This window comes from Lichenostomus cassidix, chromosome 4 (genome assembly GCF_008360975.1).
Source record: "Lichenostomus cassidix isolate B80296 chromosome 4, HeHo_3.0, whole genome shotgun sequence".
Classification (NCBI taxonomy): domain Eukaryota; kingdom Metazoa; phylum Chordata; class Aves; order Passeriformes; family Meliphagidae; genus Lichenostomus; species Lichenostomus cassidix.
In genome coordinates this window covers 56,834,517-56,854,442 of record NC_139484.1, presented here as the reverse complement: position 1 = coordinate 56,854,442, position 19,926 = coordinate 56,834,517, and the positions used below count along the sequence as shown (strand labels likewise).

The following is a 19,926-nucleotide window of genomic DNA, read 5'->3' as shown; positions in this document are numbered from 1 at the left end:
ACATACAGCAATGCTACGTAGTCACAGTGGCATTTTTTGAAGCCCAACACGATGATGAATTGCCAAGAAAAGTATATATAGTGAATATCTAATGAGATTTTGCAAATGGTGCATTTTGTATACAAGGCTGCAAAATTCCTTAATCTCTTTTTGTTTCTTTAAGCATTTGGTTCATAATTAACATTTAAGCATATTCAAAATCCTTCAACTAACACGAAGGAAAGAGAGGAGGCAATTGCCACTTAATGATACAAACTAGTTTTGCCTTAATCAGCTCCTAAACATCTTACACATTCTCAGAACGTAGAGATCAATGCAAGATGCTCAATCTGAGAGGAAAAAGTATAATATCAAATGGGAAACACTAGTGAACATAAACAATAGTATGGGTATGAAACAAGAATAGTCTGGGTATGCAACAAGACTAAACCACCAATTTCTATTTAGTGAGTGGTAGCAAACACCATCAGCAGTAAACTGTAATGAAGCAGAAAGCTTAGAGCCAGAGGAGAATTGCTGTATTAGCAGATTGAATTTTCACCCCCCTGTACACTCTGGAGATGGATTCACTCACTGGAATCAGCTCCAGGTAAATACATATTAGTTTAAACAGTGTTATAACCTGCTGACATTTACACAGGTATCAAAGAAAGTTTCAAATTCTCACCAATAACTACCTGTCAGCTCCAGACCTGCAGTTTCACCTTGGAGTGAGCTGACTTTGCATGGATTGAAACCCATGAAGAGAATTCCTCTGAAAGTTTCTGCACTGAATTTCTTTGCCTCTTACTCTGCTATTGTACAGCTGATTATTTATAGTCAGCTTGTACTCTGAGCTAAATTTGGAAAGAATAACAAATCAAACTCACAATGAAAGTTAAGCAAACAGGAAAAATAGTGGGGAAAAGATTACTATTACATTTACACAAGTAAAGAAAAACATCAATCCTTCAACGCCCACTAATGTCCTTCCCTAAAGCATGCACTCCCACTTTGGAGGAAAATAGAGAATATTTAGAGGAAAGCTGAAGAGAGGAAAGTGAACAATGTTTGCTAAACTCTTCAAAATTCTGTGTGTCCAAAGCTTGTAGCAAAGATGAGCTCACAAAGCAGAGAGAATGGAAATATCCAGACACTGTTGACAAGACCTTACCTGGATTTTCAGGAAAGCTTGGCAAGGTAAGGCTTTAAGTGAACTCCTTCATGCTTGTAACTGCTCAGAAAGGAGAAATTAGGAGGAGGATTGCTGTATTTTGAAGGCTTTCTGCATTTTGCTGCTTTAGCTCTTTAACTGAATCTTCATTTTAAGTCATTAGTCAGGCAGGAAAAGACATCCTAAACCAATATTCTTTAAAAAGGAAATGAAGTGGTTTGGGAAAGAGGTGGAGCAAGACTGGGAAAGAAGAGCCAGAACTGAGCATTGGTGGGGGGACAGCCATCTCTTACACAAAGGAGCATTTATACTTTCCAAGTGCAGATTTTAACAGACAAGGAGAGAAAGCGAATAAGAGGCAGATTTCAATCAAGGACTTCAAGATAAAGCTTCTAATACTTAAAAAAATTATGTGGATTGTGGAATTACTTTGCAGTAAAATCTACATTTCTGAAGTTTTCTGTTGCAAGATTTTGTATAGACATAAACACTTATGTTTAAATACATCGGTTGTATTGCAATTGAAAATAACACAGGACAAGTGAGGGTATGCACAATGATTGTTTACAATGATATTCAAACAAAGAAAAAACCCCAAAAATATTATTTGGACATGCTGCACTGCCCAGGAATAGCCCAAACACATGTGTGAGCTGCCAGGTGATGCACACACATGAGGACAGAATAATTTCCAGAAGCTTGGCAGGAGCAGAAATGTCCTGACTTTGACATACTCTATTAAAATCACTCTAATTTCCAAAGGGAAATTGAAACATGTTCTGTAGCTGCATGACAGTTTAATAGGGGAGCTGCAATGAGGAGGACTGTAGGAGACAAGTTAGGAGAGAACAGTTTGCATCCTGCCCATACGGCAATGTGTAAGAAGCCAGTGTGCCCTGAAAGACTGATCCCAACAGCACAGGATCTTTTCACCAGTGAAATCAGGGATGAACCCCTTGGAAAAATAAATGAGAGAGGGAAAAGTCTGAATAAAATCTATTCCTCAGAAGAGCGCAGAATGGGATGAGTCAAGGAGTGATGGCCAGGAAGTCTTAAAATCACAGAATCACATAATGAGGTGGGTTAGCAGGGATCTTAAAGCTCATCTCAATCCATCCCCCTGCCATGGGCAGGGACACTTCCACTGGACCAGGTTGCTCCAAACCCCATCCAACCTGGCCTTGAACACTTGCAGGGATGGAGCAGCCAAAGCTTCTCTGGGCATTTGGCCATTTTTCCAAAAAATCTTTGTTCCAAAAACCTGTGCCATGATTTATCTTCCATTTTATCATATTGAACACAAACTACAGAGAGCCAAGACTTCACAAAAATGAAAGAAATTGGGGTATGGAAAGGACAGGTAGGAACACAGTTTGCAACTGAGGGAAGCTCAGTCCACCACAGAAGATTGCGCAAGACCTGAAAGGACACAGTGAGTCCTGGGTTTTAGCTGTGTACTGAGGAGAAAACTAACAAATTCTATGGACCACAGATTCCTCGTCGCTGCCAGACTTCTTCACAAAAAGTGTGTCTCAATGAGTAAGAGCTGATGCCGTTTTGGACTTTGTTTTGGCAAGTAATAAAGGCATTAAGAAGAGCTGGTGATAAAACATTAACTTGGATTGAGTGCATACAAGCACATTCATATTAAATTAAGGATAAAGGGAGGTTAAGTGTTGTAAGAGAATCAAAGTTCACTCTTTAACTATGAGAAATGAAATCAAACAGTAAAATCAAGTGGATGAAGGAGATCAGAAATGGGAAAGCTGCCATCTAAATATTTCTCTAAGGTCAAAGATGCAAAACTATTTGAAAGCCTCATCCTCAGAGCTAACCTCAAAAGGGACATGAGGCTCAATTAAAGAGACTTTGTTTTAAGGACAGGAAAGGATTCATTAGCAATGTCTTTAAAGCCAGCACAAGTAGAGAAATAAAATAAGAACTGCCAGAAGTCAAGCTGTGCCAGAGCTCAGCAAATGAAAACAAAGCAGCAAGAGATGTTTTAGCCATACAAGTAAAGGAAACCTGGAGGGGAAGGGAAGAGGGGATGCTGTAAGGAGAGGTAAAGAGATAAAACCAATCAGCTGCATCCCTAAAATGAAATTAGGAGTTTTGATTAGGATAAGGACACTGAACATGGGTGCAAGGCAAAGTGTTTCATGGGAATGAAGTTGTAAGAGATATATAACTAAGGTAGAGACAGAACTCAAGTGTTTTGATACATTTAGAGCCAGGGAAAGCAAACAACATGCATCCCAACTCCAAAAGAATTGGTCCACAAAATAATATCCTCTAGAATAAGGCTGTTAAACCAGTTTACCAGCTGAGCATGGCTGAGCACGGAACATTTAAAACCTGTATTTAGAGAAGGAGGGAGAATCTAAATATTCTCCCTCCCAAGATCTCTAGAGTACACAAAGTTTCAAGACAAGTTTTGAATAGAAGAACTTAATTAGTAAATGAAAAACTGAAATTAATAAGCAGTGGAGCTGACAACAGTAACCTGTGCCATGCTAGTTTACTATTTTCTATTTGGAAAAATAATTTATTGTACAGACCTAGGCTATACAATGGAGCTAATCAAGGTGTCATTAAGGATATCAATATAATGGGAATTCCTGGGTGAGATAAAGATAGTGACGAATATCTCAAGACTAAGAGTGGTTAAAGAAGAAGTTAGTTCAAGGATGCCATTTGGACAGAGTGACTCATATATTCATGTCCTCAGCAAGTCCAGAGGAGGCCATGGAGATGCTCCAAGGGCTGAAGCCCCTCTGCTCTGCAGCCAGGCCTGAACAAGAGAAGCATCCGGGGAGAGCTCAGAGCCCCTGGCAGGGCCTAAAGGGGATCCAGGAGAGCTGCAGAGGGACTGGGGACAAGGCATGGAGGGACAGGACACAGGGAATGGCTTCCCAGTGGGAAAGGGGAGCTTGGGCTGGGATCTTGGGAAGGAATTCCTGGTTGTGACAGTGGTGAGGCCCTGGCACAGGGTGCCCAGAGCAGCTGTGGTGCCCCTGGATCCCTGGAAGTGTCCAAGGCCAGGTTGGACAGGGCTTGGAGCAGCCTGGGATGGTGGAAGGTGTTCCTGCCAATGGCAGGGGTTGGAACAAGATGAGCCTTGAGGTCCCTTCCAATCCAACACATTCTGTGATTTCATGACAGAACTCAGAGATATCCCTGCACAAAGCAATACTGACACCTGATCTCCACAACCAAAATCGTGCAAGTGAGACAAATACATGGAAGCACACAGGGAGAATAAACAAGGCAACTGAACCTGAATAACCTATTTCACATAGAACAATGATGAGGGTTTGTCTTGCTTAAGCCAAAAAACAAACACTAAAGGCTGTGAGAGGATATGACCTGCTCAATTTCATCCAGGAAAAGGAGGAGTTGCAAGTGCCAAACGAGAAGATGAAGGGCATGTTTGAGCTCAGTGATGATACTGGCATAGGAAAAAGCAGGAGAAATTCACTGTAAGTGCAGGTTGGATAGAGACCAGAGTAAACATAGGAGAGCTTTATGGACAGGACACAGCATTGTTCCTAAATACCTACAAAGTCCTAACACACAGTTCTGCCACAATAAATAGCAAAGAAATAAGTCAGGGTAAGGTACAGTCTAGCACTGATAACGGAAAATTAAGCATCAATCAAAATAACCTGTAAAATAACTCCTGTGACTATGAGTTCGATAAAAGAGAAGCTCAAATATTTAAATAAATCATTGCACGAGTGCTCACCTTTGTAAACAGATGCAACTTCCCCTATGACAAGTAGTACTTAAACAGAAATGAGGTTTAGGACTTGCTACTTGAGTATCCAATGACATAAAGAATTTACATTGCAGCTCATCAACTCCTCCATATCTAAAAATTAGAACTTGAAAATAAACTAAGACTTTACCAGTCTATAAAGTAAAAACTCTCCAGCTGCAAACTGATTACCAAAACTGCAGGTAATATTAAAAAGAGCCCAAAGACAGCCTATCAAATCTTCAGTCTCCAATCAGCAAGACAAAGTTTCCCAAGTAATTAAAACCCACTGTCTTTAAGAGAAGGTGATGAAGACATTTCAAAGTAGTCCTAATATTTTTTTTAAAATTCAGGAATTTCATGGATACCATGAAAAGTATCACTACAGCTTAAGGACCTTTTTCCCAGGTGGACCTCATTTTCTTGCTCAGTATTATTCTGCGCATTGTTTTTGTTGAAAACATGAGCTTGTGTGACCCAGTATGTTTGAAATACCAAGTACATGAATGTGAAGTATCAGCTTACACATAACAATTGGACGAACAAGGGTGAAGATGGAAGAATTTGGGTTCCCATATTTGACCAAGTTTCTTAAATAAGGCAGAATTCAAATATGCCAAGCCTTATTTGAGATCTACATCTGCCCATCCCTGTAACTGTTCAAGGTTGGACAGGGCTTGGAGCAGCCTGGGCTAGTGAAAGCTGTCCCTGCTTATGGCAGTGGGTGGAACAAGATGATCTTTAAGGTCTTTTCCAACCCAAACCATTCCTTGATCTTTGTTCCTCACCTAAAAGGATTTTGTCCTTCAAAGAACACCCACGTCACTATGAGCACACAGTGAGTTGATACTTGACCAGCCCGCTGCAAGAAGGTGGCTGAGGCTCCTCTGACCTGTGAGCTGCCTCAGCAGCTGCAGAGTCTCATGATTGCAATCACAGTGTGATTCTGTCTGATTTTAGGACCACCAAGCTTCATTCACTGCTTCTCCCACACCACAGCCAGCCTGGCACCCAAGGCACTGCCTGGCAACCAACTGTATTGAATGAAGGGAAAGAATGAGCTTCCTACCCTGCACATACCACCAGCCCTAGGCAGAAACAGGAGAAAAGGGGGAGACCCTCAAGCTGTGCCTTTTGAGAACAAGATACTAAAGAGCTACCAAAGCATTTCCTCTGTCTGCTCTTTCCAGGCTTCATTTTTAGCTTTATCAGTCTTTTTCTACAACATCAGTATCTACACATTTAAAGTCAGACAGCTCATCAAACATGGCCCTGTTAATGCATGAGTGTCTTGCTTTATTTCACAGCATATCTTCAGACCCCCTGGGCTGAGCAACATCAGAAGATGCCTCACACCTTCTTCCTCTTATCCAGGAACACCTAACTCTGCTGCAGGATTAGAGCAAGACAGGTTCAGCTTGGACAACTCCAAGCACAGCAAGCTGCCACAGTGCTTGAGAGAAATAAAAAAACCACCTTTACATAATTTAACATAAATTAGCAGCTCTTACCTGTATTTTTATGGGCCAGGTGAAATTGCTGACGTAAACGAAGAATGTGATGTTCGGGTTGTTGCGGAAGTCGAATTTCTCATTGGAGAAACTATCCTTGTATTCTTTTATATTGGTTCTGGAAACAACTGGAATTTCCTCCCCAGCCTGTGTGCCAGCTGTTTTAAAAAACAGCAAGGAAAGATTTCTCAATGAATATTTAAAATAAGAAACAAAAGCACAAACCATCCTAAATTTTCATGTTAAAAAATTAACTATTCATTCAAAACCAACTATTTTAAGCTGCACAGCATTATCAAAATCACTGTGTGCCAAGATGTTGCATTGCTAAAAATCAAATTTGCACTTTTAATGTTTACAAAATAAACTATTAAAGTTGAAAACACAGGTTTTTAAAACATTTTACCTCCTTCCTCAGGCTGACAATTTAAGAACACTATGCAAAAAGTACACAGGTTAAACCCCCCTCATGTTTTCCTTATAAAATTTGCATTTGCCGGAAATTGATAAATGAAAGAAGCTCCCAAGTTACTTAGATCATCCTCAATTTACCTGCAAAACTTGTGGACCAAGTAATGTTGAGGTTGAAGTTTTTAGATGCATTGATGAACATGTCCAGGTCTCTGTTTTGCTAAAGGAAGAAAAAAACCAAAAACCCTTAATTTTTAGGATAAGCAATTTTACTGTACTGTTTCCAATGAAATCTTCGCTACAAAAAATTACCTTGGAGTTTGTTACTTACATAAAGAAAATACATCAACCTAAAAGCTATATACTGTATTTTCTGAAAGAAGTATTCTCCACAAGGAATTAAAAAAATCATGTGCATAGAATATCACAGGAAGAACTGAGACACAAGATATGGGTTGAAAACAAGCAAACAAATCTCTGCTCTGGAGACAGACTGAGAGAGATGGGATTGTTCAGCCTGCAGAATAGAAGTGCCTATGGGGCCCTGAGAGAGCTGGAGAGGGACTTTGGACAAGGGCTGGAGGGACAGGACACAGGGAATGGCTTCCCACTGCCAGAGGGCAGGGAGAGATGGGATATTGTGAAAGAATTCTTCCCTGGGAGGGTGGTGAGGCCCTGGCACAGGGCACCCAGAGAAGCTGTGGCTGCCCCTGGATCCCTGGCAGTGTCCAAGGCCAGGTTGGACACTGGGGCTTGGAGCAGCCTGGGATGGTGGATGTGTCCCTGCCATGGCAGGGGGTTTGGAATGGGATGAGCTTTAAGGTCTCTTCCAACCCAAACTGTTCTGTGATTTAAAAAAAAACTGGAATGGCTCAGAGGTTTTTCAAACAGCTGGAAAGAATCAACAGTGGCTCCTTATGAAATTTTACTGTGATGATTTGGGACTGCACAGCCAAGCCAAGGTCAAAAAGCTCTGCTTGCTCCATGGAGCTGGACATACCTTCCATATCACAAGAGTACACCTGGAGACCCACAGAACTGTAACAATTCATCACCTCCAGGGCCAAGAGAAGACAAAGCACAAAATTGAAAGGGAAAATAAAAAATTTACCTCTTCAGGTGTTGCTACGAAGTTGATTGCTGTGTAATAGCGATCGTCCTCTTGGGAAAGGCTGAAGGTGAACTGATAGTCAATGAGAAGAGTATCTGTAAGGAATACAGGAAGACAGTTAGTTATCCCATCTCCTGGAATAAAATAGGGTAATTTTTAACTTTAAAATAGGGTAAACTTCTGCAAAGGAAGGCATGATGTCACTGAAGGGTTTCTTGGACAACTAGGACATGACACTGGTACAAATTACTCCAACCCACATGAGGAACAAAAAACTCCAGGAACTGAGCCTAGAGGGGGAAGAGACATGGCTTATACCTGCCAGGCAACAGCCTCCAGCCCTGATCTAAACCAGGACTCCTATTTACATTGTAAAAACATGCCAAAATATTTACTTTTCCAGCTTGCATTATCTCTACGATCTAAGGGAATAGTAGAAAAATTCAACAGTAATTCCCACTTGAAAGGGGACAATGATCCCCCCATTACAAGTTTCTGTACATCACTGGATTTTCCTGGGAGAATTTCTACAGAGCAGCTGATTGCTGAAGAACCCAGCTGTCATCTTGCTCCAGGACACATCCCAGCCAGGCATGCCAGGACCAGCCTTCAGTCTGTCTGTCTGTCTGTCCTTCCACACTCCTGTATGCCTAGGCTGGGGATAATCAACAGCCAGTTGTGGGGATGCACCCACCAATCACAGTATCCTTTTATTAAAACACACTGTTATGACTTGTACATATTCCTGAAGCCATGCAGAGACATTTCAAGCAATAATAAACAGGAATTTATACACCAAGTGCTACTTTTCTCTTACTGCCTCCTGGTGAGCCCTTGTTGGACTGACACAAGCCAGACAAGCTGCTGATGTCTGTCCACAGTGAAGCACAAAGAAATATTCAAAGAATGAAACCAAGCAACACTGGATCTGGACAGCATAAGGGTCTTCCTGTGAGAGCCAAAAGGTTTTGCCTTTCCCCACTTTCTGCCCATTTAATGATCCCTACCATTTCAGCAAGTAATTTGGTCACTCTTACACAGAGATTGTCATGAGAAGCCACCAATGCCCTTGTTTGGCCACACAAGCAGAATTCTGATTAGCCAAAATCAGCCAGTTGATCATTTCTGTGCTGGACAAAACCACTATTTGAGACTTTATGTAATTTAAGATTCCATCTCTCCACACCTGCCAGGCTGCTGATTGCTAATATTTGCAAATAGAAGCTGGAAAGTTTCCATTAGGTAATCTGAATCTTGGCAAAGGATCTTCTGGAACTGCATGGGAAACCAACTGCTCATTTCAGAGGAAACATGGCAATTTTGAAATCCATTCTAACATGGACCAGAATTCAAAATAAATAGTATTTTGCATTTATAAAAATTCTGAAGACATTCTTTGTTTTTTACCTATTAGGAATATAGTTTAGAGTGCTCTCCAAAAGAGCAGATTTCATCTCAGTGACATGAAAAACATTCAAAATTTTGTTCAAAGGATCCAATCATCACACAGACCTTATCAAGAAAAGCATTTTCACTCTCTTTAAACAATGCGTTTGAGAAAAGTGAAGGGTTTTAGAGCTATTTTTCAGTCCTCTCCTTAATCCCCTGTATTTTAAACACATGCTGAGGCAACTAAAACAAGTTTTAAATAAGATACTTTAAACTTCAAGCACATTTTTAATCTCCAAAAAAAATCCCAAGGATACTCACAGTAGCACGTTCCTTTAAGTGGATTTCCCTGATACCTGTTTTCAACTTCACACCTAAAAAGAATATAAATATTTTTAATAAATGGATTTTTTCCCTATTTATTCCCAGACACTAAATACCAGAAAACACAACCTGTGCTGCTAACAGCACACAATTAAAGATGAATGCATGACCTATACTGGGCTGATGAAGAAATTCCATGTTCCCTGCAAGTCCAACTCATATGCAGTAAAAATGAAATATAAAATTCTGGATATTAACCTTTGCATCCACTTGGAAGGTATTTATTAGCTCTTCACAATGCATGGATTAGCTCAGCCATTTATGGCTATTTCAGGTTCTATCCTATAAATGTTTACTCATGTGAGCAACACTTCAAAAATAAACCTGGCAATGAAATTATTTGGAATTAAATTATTTCCACTAACATTACACTAAAAGCATTTATGTTATGCTACAGAGAAACCTCCAGCAAATTTGTTGCTCTAAAACTGCTCCATTAAACTGCTTGAATGTCAAAGTCTCATTTCGGATATATTTACATTCCCCCTGAACAATATCACAGAGCACAGACAGTAAAATCTACCAATTAAAAAGAAACTATTGAGGGATAAAGCAAAGCAGAGCAAATCCAAAGGAGGCCAGGAGTTGCTCCGAGGGCTGAAGCTGGTCTGGAGGCAGGCTGGGAGAGCTGGGAATGTTGCCCTGGAGAAGGGAAGGACACAGGGAGAGCTCAGAGCCCCTGGCAGGGCCTAAAGGGGCTCCAGGAGAGCTGGAGAGGGACTGGGGACAAGGCATGGAGGGACAGGAGACAGGGAATGGCTTCCCACTGCCAGAGGGCAGTTAGATGAGGAAGAAATGCCCTGGGAGGGTGGTGAGGCCCTGGCCCAGAGTGCCCAGAGAAGCTGTGGTGCCCCTGGATCCATGGAAGTGTCCAAGGCCAGGTTGGACACTGGGGTTTGGAAGGTGTCCCTGCCATGGCTGGGGTGGAACAGGTTGAGCCTTGAGGTCCCTTCCAACACAAACCATTCTGTGATTCTGCGGATAGTTTGGGGGCAGTGGGGATTTTTTCACCTATCCCTTCTGCATGACATTCCCAGTTGAAATGCTTTTAAAATTGGAAAATTTTCTTCAGGAAATCATTCTGCTTTTGATATTCCCCAGGGGAAGCATGGCTGGCTGCACCCTCAGTGCAGTCAGTCAACTGTCAGGAGCAAGAAATGAGCAGAGACATCATAAACAGAACCATTAAAAATCAGGGTGGAAGGGAGCCCAAGGTGGTACGTGCACAACTTTTTGATTTCAAATAACAAAGGGAAATGAACTCACAGTTGACACTCGTCTCCTTTGATTCCCTTGGTTGTGCAGAAACATTTCCCTGTGTTTGTGTTGCAGACAGATGCGTGGCCATTGCACTTGCAAGCTGCAGAGCAGAGGGGGAGAAGACACAACATTGAGTGAAGAAGAGGAACAAATTCAATAGCAATTAAGTCCTTCAGTTTCCAAACTGAGATCCATCAACAATTAACGTGCAGATGAAAACCCATTTGGTGCTCTTTGCTTTCTTTGTGCTGCAGAAGGCAGACAAAAATAGAACCGTGCGTCAAAACAGAGAGAGTACAGGCTACCCAGGACTGATGTTCTGTATGAAACCATCATCAGACTATGCTCTTGAGGCTCAAAAATTTATTTAACTTCCTCTCCTGTTGTTAGACAGCAGGTGTGATTCCATAACTGGGAAGGGAAAGACAATATTCGGAATAATTTTGGGCTTGCTAACACATTTCAGCCAAGCTCAAAACTCTTGAGAGAAGAGTCTGGAAAATAAAACAAAGCTTGTGGGGCTTTAAGGGCTTTTTCTAGAAATAAATAAACAGGCCTTGGGAAAAATAATGTCTCATCAGTCCTACTGAGGAAATAATGTCATTATCAACAGCGTCAGCAGAAAACATTTGGTGCTAAGATGATTATGTCCATGCTGGAATTAGTTTGGGGGGCATTCCCCAATATATTTTAGGATAACTTTGTGCTGAATGTCACTGAGTTGCGGCTGACCTGCATAGCCCTGAACTACTTCAGGTTTGGGGAATGCCCAGAAAGACCTACATACACCTGAATCTGCTCAAGATCCAACCCAAGGTAGCATGGTAGGGATATACAGGAGATTTACTTCAAGAAAGTGCTCCTGATTTAAACTAAATGATCATATTGACACACTTTGAGGTCCTTATTTATATAGATGTAGAGGAGGAACATGCAAAAATCCCCAAAATCAAATCAACAAATAAGACAAAACCTACAGACGCAGTTGACTTTGATAACTTGTCCGTTATCACTGGAAGAACAGATTTAACAACTTCTGGCATGTAGGTGCCTTTTAGGAGTTGCTCTGCCAGTGAAGGTGCATCCATCTGGAGTTGTGCATAGCAGAGTGTACAATATAAGGAAAAAAGTACACAAAGAGAAGATCCCTTGTTTATGGTCCTGAGCTTGCTGGGGAAAATATGCTTTAAAGGCTGGAGCCTCCTTGTTAAGAAGACATATTCCTTCTCATAAAGCAGTCATGCCAATCAATGTACCAGCAGATTCTTAGACATGAAGTCCCCACCCTGAATATCTCTGCCAGCCTTGGACCTTAGTTTAGGAATCCTTTGGATATCTTCTTTCTGTTGGCATATAATGGAAGCTATTCTGTATCAGGGACACTTTAATTGCGCCTCTCAGATGTGGATGAGTGGTTTCCTAGCAGCAACACAGAGCAAAATAGGAAGAAAGAAAATGGCCTATTGTGGGAAAAAGCAGACTGAATGAAAATTCAACAAAATAATTGTATTCTGTGAAGGAAACACACTTTTCATTAGTGCCACTTAAAGAAAAATAGGTCTTATACTATTGAGAATGTCTTGTACTTCTTTACGCTTTGCAGAAGGGAAGCAAAGTGAAGTTGGATCAATATTCAATACGAACACACATGAAATTTCTCCTGACTTTTAAACCTCAGGTTGTTTAGAGGCAGATTGCAGCATCTTGAGCAATAACATTAATTTCTCCTCCCTCCCTGCTCTTTAGCCACATGCGTATCAAGAAGACTGATGTGCAAATTATGCTGATATTCAAATATCTCTATTTAAAACAGAATCTATTCATTTATACACTTTCCTACAAGCCTGTAACTGGAGATCATTCACTCAAGAACTGGAATATGCACCAAGAGATATTTTCTCACAGCTTTTCAGAGAACTTTAAACTTTGGAAACAAACTATTGATAGAATGTACCAGACAACCTCACTGGAGTCTACTAATGACAATTTCCTGCTGGAGTCTCATGACAGAACAGAAACCCAAAACTACTTGAAATGGCTTTTTGACTGTGAATCGTGGTAACAGCCTGATGACAAACCACTTTCCCATGAATCTCCTTCCACCTTCTCCACAAACCACAGGCCATGGATTTATTCATGGATGGTCATGGTGATCGTTACTCCTCTTTCTGCATTTGTCACAGTCGAGTTTCCCAATGGCAATGCCATCACCCACCTGCCCACCACTATTCTTTCATGCCACATGCTTTAGCTGCCCTGCAGGCCCCTGTGAGCCCTGGGAGAGGAAACAGGCAGGCCCATGGCACCAGCAGCTCATGGGCCACCAGCAAAAGCTGCATGGATGTGTTTGAAAGCACTGCCACAGCTGCAATCTGATTTCAGGCATAATAGCACCTTCCCTTCACTTGCAAATAACTTCCTTATCTCCCACCAGCATATTTTCATGGGAAACTTTAATCAGAAAATTCAGAAAAATCCTGAATGCATAGAAAGCACCTTGCAGCTATTTTTACATTTGATGTGCTGCATTTCCTGCCCTTCCTGATTAACACTCCTCTACTTGGACACTTCCTAAAAGCAACCTCTGAGGAGTGATTTACCTGCCATTTAGTTATTATCTGCCTAGCTCTGCCAACACCAGGGTGTACGATGGGATGCAAACAATCTTTTCAGGGAAATAACTGCAGTTTGACAAAATATTTTCAACACCAGTCATATAACCTTGTGTTAGGACTTTTTACAGGGATATGTAGGAGTGAAGGCATTGAAATAAAAAAGGGCAGGATTAGATGGGATATGGGGAAGAAACTGTTCCCTGTGAGGGTGGGGAGGCTGTGGCACAGGGTGCCCAGAGAAGCTGTGGCTGCCCCTGGATCCCTGGGAGTGTCCAAGGCCAGGCTGGATGGGGCTTGGAGCAACCTGGGACAGTGTAGTGTGTCCCTGCCCATGGCAGGGGGTGGAACAGGATGCTCCATCCCTTCCAACCCAAACCATTCCATGATGCCATGACTCACACTAGGCAGTAAGTGTGCAAACACACAGATCGTGTGTCAGACTGGAATGTACAATAAAAACAGAGCAGCATAAAGTATTGCTCACAAATGCACAAAAAGAGTGAAACCAGCACATTATTAATGGGAAAGGATGGAGGGACCATGGCTCAGAGAAGGGAGAAAACAGGAACTGGCTCTGTTGCCCATCAGCCAATCCTTATCTGAAAAATTCCCCTCTGGAAAGGTTTTCACTGAGCAAAAATGACTAATGGGCAGAAGTCAGCCTGGCTGTATCAGATACGGTGATTTGCTCTTGCTTTCCCTCTCCCAATCCACCTCACTCTTTCTGCCCAGGTTCCTGCTTCCCTCATTCTTTTCCCTTCCCAGTAAATAGTGTTAAATCACAGCAAATTAAAAACCTGGGCCCAAAGCACTTGAGAGCAAAGCACTTCTGACATGAGCTACTGGTTCCATCAGATAAGGAATGAATGCTGTTCCACAATCTCTCAACACATTTTCTAATTTCTTTTCCAGGCATCTGGATGATTTCAGTCTGTCATTCATTATCTCAACAACAAACTATTTTGGGACAATCCTTATGCACAGGAGTCCAAAGGACTTACTCTCCATTTCCACACACAAAGAAAAGCGACAGCTACCAATAGGTATGGTGTGATGCAATGATTAAACCTAAAAGCTCAGGGTAGAATTCTGTATTTTCGCAGGCAACTCAGCTTCAATTTATCCATTCCTGCATTTCAAAGTATCTTCACCTGAAATGAGTTTATGATTACCAGCAGTATTTAATCTGGCAGATAATGCTGTGAAATCAGGTGTCAGGGATGCACCTTCTCCTTTGCACCCGTATTGCTGTGCTGTCTCTTGGAATTCCATATCCCTTTTCTCTAAGGGAGGCAGCTGTATCCCTGTGAGTTTTTCACCCCCTTCCTCAAATCTGTCCATTGGGAAGTTTTTCATAGCCTCAACCATTACCACCTTCCTCCTGCTTGAGGAAATAGGACTCCATGCTACAGTTACTGACTCTCATCTTCATCCAAAAGGTTGGCACTATTTCCAATAAACATACTAAATGAATATCCAAGTATTTTTTGCTGGATTGTCTCCACACTTGGAAGAGGCAACAAAAAGTCTTCAATGTCCACTAATTAATCACCTCCACTTCATTCTTCCAGGATGACTGCAAACAACCCACATTAATTTCACTGAAGTACTGACACTACTCTGACACTGAGCAATATTATTTTCATTCTACCTTTTCCATCACTGTATCTAATTGTCTCATTCCACATCACTATATTCCATTAACACAATCCACTGGGACCAGTGCTGTTTAATATCTCTGTTGGTTACAGGGACAGCAAGATTGAGGTACCCATAGCAAGTTTGCTGGTGACAACAAACTGTCTGGTGAGGTCAGCATGCTGGAGGGAAGGGGGTGCATCCAGAGGGACCTGGACTGCATCCAACAGTACCTGGATGGCATCAAGAGGGACCTGGACAGACTGGAGACACGGGACTGTGTGAACCTCATGAAGTTCAACAAGGCCAAGTGCAAGGTCCTGCAGCAGGGTTGGAGCAAGCAAGAGCACAAACACATTGGGGAATGGCTGGAGAGCAGCCCTGTGGCGAAGGACTTGGGGGTGCTGGTGGGTGAGAGCTGGACATGCCCCAGCCCAGAAACCCCCATGCTCTAGGCTGATTCCCTGGTGTGAACAGCAGGGGAGGAGGAAAATCTGCCCCTGTGCCCTGCTCAGGTGAGACTCCACCTGCAGAGTTGCGTCCAGCTTTGGGGTCCAAGAGCAGAACGACGTGAAGCTGCTGGAAGAAAGCCAGAAGAGGCCCCAGAGCTGCTGGAGTCACTCTGCTTTAGAGAGACTGGGGTGTTCCTCTGGAGAAGACTCCAGGGAAACTTTGCAGCCCCTTCCAGTGCCTGAATGGGCTGCAAGAGAGCTGGAGAGGGACTGGGGACAATGGGGTGGAGGGACAGGAGACAGGGAATGGCTTCCCACGGCCAGAGGGCAGGGATGGATGGGATATTGGGAAGGAATTGTTTCCTGGGAGGGTGGGGAGGCTCTGGCCCAGGGTGCCCAGAGCAGCTGTGGTGCCCCTGGATCCCTGGAAGTGTCCAAGGCCAGGCTGGACACCGGGGCTTGGAGCAACCTGGGACAGTGGAAGTGTCCCTGGCATGGCAGGGGCTTTGGAATGAGATGAGTTTTAAGGTCCCTTCCAACCCAAACAATTCCATGATTCTACGATTAAATCTCTTAGGAGCAAGAAGCACCTTCCCTCACATCTGCACCTCTCACAGCTGAATTCTGGTTTACAATTGTTCTCCTCATGCCACAACACAGAAAAATTCACAGCAGTTCCAAACCCTGTCACAAGGTTGCAAGTCAAAATTCTGAGTATTCCATTTGTCAATACTAAATGCATTGGTCTTTCCAGGAAGACTTTTCCCCAGTTTGTTAACTGGATCTTGCACAAAGCAGCTGAAAACAGGATTTTGTGCCAGAGTCCCAGAGCACTTTACAAACTGAAATGCAATTTTAACAGGGCTCTCCTAATCCTCAGCTGAAATCCAGCCAGGTCCTCAGTGAAACATGGCAAGCCTTTATGAAGCAGACAATTTTAACTATAAAAATACAACACATTAACCAAATGGAATAGAAGGTGTAACTTAGATAAGCAGAAATTTGTTCAAGACTTTTGTATCAACACTGTTTCTTTTAAAAATAAAATCATCAAACACTAAAATACAGACATTTTTCACTGTGGTCATTTCAAGTTTACAAAGGAGGGCATAAAATCATCTTTATGGGCAATGAAAGTAATTTCACTCAGCAGTTTGAGTGTCTTTGATTTGAAGAAACAAGAATTGAGCCTCGCCTGCAGAAAAGAAAACATGAGTTGCCAGGATATAATTTGTGTTAAGACAGCAGAGGAATGAGTAAAGAGGGAAGAACATGGAGAGCTCAGTCAGAAGCTCCAAGGCAGCACTTACGCTGGCACGTTCCCCCGTTGGTGGGATCCCCGTAGTAGCCAGAGATGCACGTCTCACAGTGCTTGCCCGTGGTCAGGTTCTCACACTTCTCACAAATGCTCTCATTTACACACTTGCTGTGCCCATTACACTGACAGGCTGAAGAAAACAGGAAAATTATGAGTACTGGTGCTCAAATATAGTTCACAGAGACCCTCAGGTAGTCTGTGCTGTACAGAGGATAAATGAAACCATTTCATGCACCTCCCTGAGAGGTTCTTGTCTCTTGCTAGTGATGCCTGAGCCCAAAGACAACTGTATATTGAAAAACTGAAATTTAAAGCAACACACAGAAAACTGAAGTGCAAAACATTATGTGCACATTGGACTGAAAGCTGCTGGTGGGATGGATTTATGAGGGACAGGGAGGGGACTGTTGGTTTTGCATCAAAAACATTAATTAAAAATCATCCTAAGCATTATTAAGACTTAAAAGAACCTTCAAAGAAGATCTGCCTTTCTTTCAAACAGCCTTAAAATGAGTAAACAAACAAAAGTTTAAATCTCAGTACAGGTTTGTAGGGAGAGGAAAAATTTCTCTCAAGAAATAAATAATAATTTATTTATTATTATGCTCAGCTGCACAGCTCCTTCCATTTCCAAGAGTGCAATTCCTATTTACATTCCACGCTCTTCTCCTCCCTTCATTGCCAGGAAGGAACACAGACATCGCTGTAGTTTTTAAAATTCTCTCCCCTTGCATTTTATCAAAATGTTGGACAATTCAACGCTGCTCACTTACCTGGACACTGAATAAAGGACCAGTTGGAGTTGTTCTCCACAGGACACATGCTGACATTAAGGACAGGCTCCAGGCTGTGTTTCCCTGGCGTGGCTGGGGTTGGCATCTTGACAGGACCGCGGTAAGAGCCTTCGATGCACTTCCCCTTGCCGGTGTTGCTGGGATCTGTGCACCACCCACAGCCGGGCTGCTCCAAGCACTGAGCACACGTGCAGTAGCCTGAGCAGTTCTCAGCTGTAAAAAAACAAACCAAAAAATGAAATTGTGGAATAAATCACTATCGCAAACACAGGTGACAAAAAAAAGCAGAAAACCCTGTATTTTTATCTCACCAGAATATATACCTCAGCAAATCTAGAAATATTTATTCTGGTATACACAGTAACAAATTCATTCCTATCAGCATATCTATTCCAGAATCTATTAGATAACTATTAATAAAGGTTCCATTAATCTGTGAGTTATGAAACAACACAACACACACAGAGGTTTTTTCAAACCATTACACAACACCCTCTAACACCAGAGGTTAATGCTCCCTCTACAAAACATCTCTAATTGATTTATAATAGTCAGATGATCAAATGCAACATCTGGAAGCAAAGGCTAAAAACCAGTCAGTTTGAGCCTCTTCCTACCACGTTTCAGTATCACATGCTATTATTTCAAGCATTTATCTGAGTCAAAAGTGTAGAACACAAACAGGAGAATAAAATTCCACCCTTTAGACCCTAGTTTCTCTAATGGGATTGGATTTTGGGGTGACAAACTCTTTACATATAGAAAACTTCCTCTATTCCTTTCCCCAGACCACCTTGAAAAATATGTTCTAGATTACTGGTGTTGCAAGATGAGGAGACTTTCTACTTTGATGCTTAAAATGACAATATTTGCCTTTAAAAAGAATAAAAATGTAGAAGAAAAACATTGCTTTCCATTATTTTAGCTTACTTATCTCCTGCCTGATGCTTCCTCCAACTTTTGACCTCTGGCAATATGGGAAATTCACACTCTCATGTTCCTTACATTCATTTTCTTCATCTCTTATTTTGCAACACTTTGAGCTACTTGTGATCCCCCTGCTCACACTCAGATCCTAAAGAATTCAACATAAATAAAATCCTTTCTACATCTTCACTTGTTTTAAGTTTTTAGGTTCTTTTACTCCAGTTTGAAAAGAAAACACAGTATTCCAAAGTGCCATGAAGCTTTTGTGGTTTGCTCAGATCTACCTAAAAGGCGCAAAAAAATAAATATTTTAAATTAGTTAGAAATTCCTACTATAGTCTGTAAGTAGGCAATACTTCATAATCAGGCAATCACAGGATGGTTTGGGTCGGAAAGGACCTTAGAGACTGTGTCATTTCACCCCCTGCCATGGGCAGGGAACCTTCCACTAGACCAGGCTGCTCCAAACGCTATCCAGCCTGGCCTCCTTCCTTTCATCCAGGGGATTTTCAGCACAACTCCCGTGGGGCTTGATGATTTTTACTACCAAAACACAAGTTCCTAAGCACCCCCCAGGAGCCAGGAGCAATGACTCACGTGGACAGCTGCTCATGGTGTACCACTCCATGCACTGCCCGTAGGGGAAGGAGGCCACGTAGGCGTTGGAATCCACGCACTGCTTCATGTTGCTGCACCACATGCATTCGGAGCTGCCGCTTGTGCACTCCCCGCAGGCTGAGCGCAGGGCGCAGGGCGTGCGGCACTGCTTGGCACTGTGGTTAGCTGTGGGCGAGACAGAAATCAGTTCTCTTCCAGAAGTAATCATGGAAAGGCTTCTGCTGGAAGGGGTCATAAAGACTGCCATGGCAGGGACACCTTCCACTGTCCCAGGCTGCTCCAAGCTCTGTCCAATCTGGCACTGGACACGTCCAGGGATCCAGGGGCACCACAGCTGCTCTGAGAATTGGTGTTATGAGTGTGGTCTTTATTTCTCTGCAGTTCAGTTGATGTTCTCCTTGGTTACCCTCCCTAGCAAAGCGTAGGGAAGAACCCCCATGTTTTACATAAGCACACAGGGACATGTTTTAAGTGATTTGATAAGTTGCACACATCAAATGAGCCCTGAAAGCAGAACTAGCTCAGCAGTTTGTAGTGTGAGCCAGTGTTTTCTCATCTGCTTCAAGGGACTGTTCTCAGACCATAAAA

At 42.4% G+C, this 19,926-nt stretch overlaps 1 protein-coding gene across 1 annotated transcript in view; it reads right to left on the bottom strand.

Moving 5' to 3' along the window:
• Window positions 1-19,926, bottom strand: part of ATRN (attractin) — a 147,024-nt gene that overhangs the window by 55,878 nt on the left and 71,220 nt on the right. Inside the window, exons 17-24 of the mRNA XM_085059314.1 lie at window positions 19,318-19,503; window positions 17,773-18,006; window positions 16,992-17,129; window positions 10,983-11,076; window positions 9,654-9,706; window positions 7,944-8,038; window positions 6,974-7,052; window positions 6,422-6,579 (exon numbers count right to left, since the gene is read on the bottom strand). Coding sequence (XP_084915440.1) covers window positions 6,422-6,579; window positions 6,974-7,052; window positions 7,944-8,038; window positions 9,654-9,706; window positions 10,983-11,076; window positions 16,992-17,129; window positions 17,773-18,006; window positions 19,318-19,503 — 1,037 coding nt within the window. The remainder of the gene's footprint in view (window positions 1-6,421; window positions 6,580-6,973; window positions 7,053-7,943; window positions 8,039-9,653; window positions 9,707-10,982; window positions 11,077-16,991; window positions 17,130-17,772; window positions 18,007-19,317; window positions 19,504-19,926) is intronic.